Source organism: Sphaeroforma arctica (genome assembly GCF_001186125.1).
Source record: "Sphaeroforma arctica JP610 unplaced genomic scaffold supercont1.802, whole genome shotgun sequence".
Classification (NCBI taxonomy): domain Eukaryota; class Ichthyosporea; order Ichthyophonida; genus Sphaeroforma; species Sphaeroforma arctica.
Window position 1 is genome coordinate 15,633 of NW_014039756.1, and position 2,049 is coordinate 17,681.

The 2,049-nt window shown below is 40.4% G+C and overlaps 1 protein-coding gene across 1 annotated transcript in view; it reads right to left on the minus strand.

Annotated features, from left to right (window-relative positions):
- Window positions 1-2,049, minus strand: part of SARC_08675 (serine/threonine protein kinase) — a 10,969-nt gene extending 8,920 nt beyond the window's left edge. Inside the window, exons 1-2 of the mRNA XM_014297337.1 lie at window positions 1,719-2,049; window positions 406-504 (exon numbers count right to left, since the gene is read on the minus strand). Coding sequence (XP_014152812.1) covers window positions 406-504; window positions 1,719-1,811 — 192 coding nt within the window. The 5' untranslated portion in view covers window positions 1,812-2,049. The remainder of the gene's footprint in view (window positions 1-405; window positions 505-1,718) is intronic.

Here is a 2,049-nt window from a genome sequence, read left to right on the forward strand (position 1 = left end):
AACAAACAACTAACACACTANACTACTACACATANATATATATATATATATATATATATATATATATATATATATATATATATATATATATTCGTACTACAAACGCATACTTATATATGGCTGCTGCAATCTCAAAAAGAAATTGTTCAGTCGCGAAGAAATATTCACTATTCGACAGAGATCACTGGAAGCGATATTTTCCGACACAATAGTTTGTCAAAAATACTTTGTTTCAAAACTCTAGTAATATGGAAGAGGATGATGCACCTACGGCCTCCTGATCCACAGGACTGGTACACTCTCACACATCCGCAACTTCAAAACACTCACGTCCACTCAACAAGCCTGTCGAAGTTTTATAAAACATTGCACAGGAGAGGCTCATACTCCAAACAGCATACTCACTTGTTCTTTGGCCTCTACATTAGCATTCGTCTCTAACAACAACTGCACTACTTCGGTGTGTCCCTTTTCACAGGCAAAGTGCAGTGGTGTCGTATCATGCTGTCGTATAGAAGAAATGAAAGATAATCAGAAACTCAATCGCCTATAATGACATAGTATGCAGTACAAACACACCGCCACACAACCCAATGCATACGATGATTTTGAGAACAACAGACGGTGTGCGACCTACTGAATCAAACAGATTAATAATAGGAACCTTCACACACATTCCCACTTGTATTTGTATCGATGCTTGTTTTTGCACGTCGCAAAAATTTACACGCGGCAATGGAGAAGTGTGATATGGTATCTGCAACGAGAAACGCTCACTAGCCTGTTGACAGTATCAATTTTCCAGATATACATGCAGTCTACAAGGCATGTACATATTTGTCTACAGATGATTAAGATACGCACTAACAGAATAAGACAACCCCACACTTAGCACATCTAACCACATTTCGCGCACGATAGAACTACGAGATAAAATTTCGCTATTGTTAATAGTGTGTGCATGACGAGTATTGATTTGAAACAGAGTCATAAGCTATATGGTCCTTGTATAAGCGTTGTTTCGCCTATGTGCAAGCTTCAAACATTCTTTTGGATTACTTGATGTAAATGTACACTCAGAAAAGAAGTACACCTGGATCCATTGCACATTGCAAGCCATTAGTCCTGATTGCATAGATATTTATTGATACAATGCATAGTAACATAGAGACTGTGCATTTACTGAATATGTATCGACGACACGTCGTATTGTAGAGTACTAAGCCAAATTCGTACACAACACATCAGTCGTGACTACTAAGCATAAAGAAGAGCACAATGACCTACTGATGAGTGCACCAACAATCAATGAATGAGCGCGAGCGATGGTATGATCACGCGACGAAATCGAGAATGACACCAAAGAACCACAGCGGTTTTGAAGTTGCTGTATATTCGCGGAGATGTTCAAATGATTACGAAGGATATGTTTGAATATGGATAGAACATATCCACTATTGATTGTTACAGCGTTTGTACCTATGGATGAATCTGTCCCAACAGGCTATGTGTGTGGAAATTTTCCATGTCAATTCATACCACACAGCGCACGACGTCACGGAAATCACGGAAATCAATAAAACACTAGCACTGCATGCTGAGTACATACAGGACCATTGTTGCCTAGTTTCGTGCTCAATAACATTTGCTAATCACTTGACTTTGTTTCTCCCTGTAATCTGCACACACTCGAATCATTAATAAGCCCCATCACCTACCCAACCAACGGTATCGACTTTAATCCCTTTTGCGAGGTACCCTCGGACCTGTTTTGCATTTCCCTTTTCGCTAGCAACATGTATAGGCGCCATCAAAATAACTCTATCCGTATTGCTTATTCGATAGGCGATCTATATGCAACGGTGCTGTATTGTATTGAATGGCGTATTCGTCTACCAGTAGCAGGAGCCACTCGCCACTTGATCTTGCTTTCACACGTCTAAGGTCGGTCGCAGTGGGGCGTTCACGTCATGTCTATCGCAGTGCTTCGCTGTAAGAGAGTGAAGTGCTGCAACGGACGTGAGCAGAGTTTATAGGTGACGTCTGTGA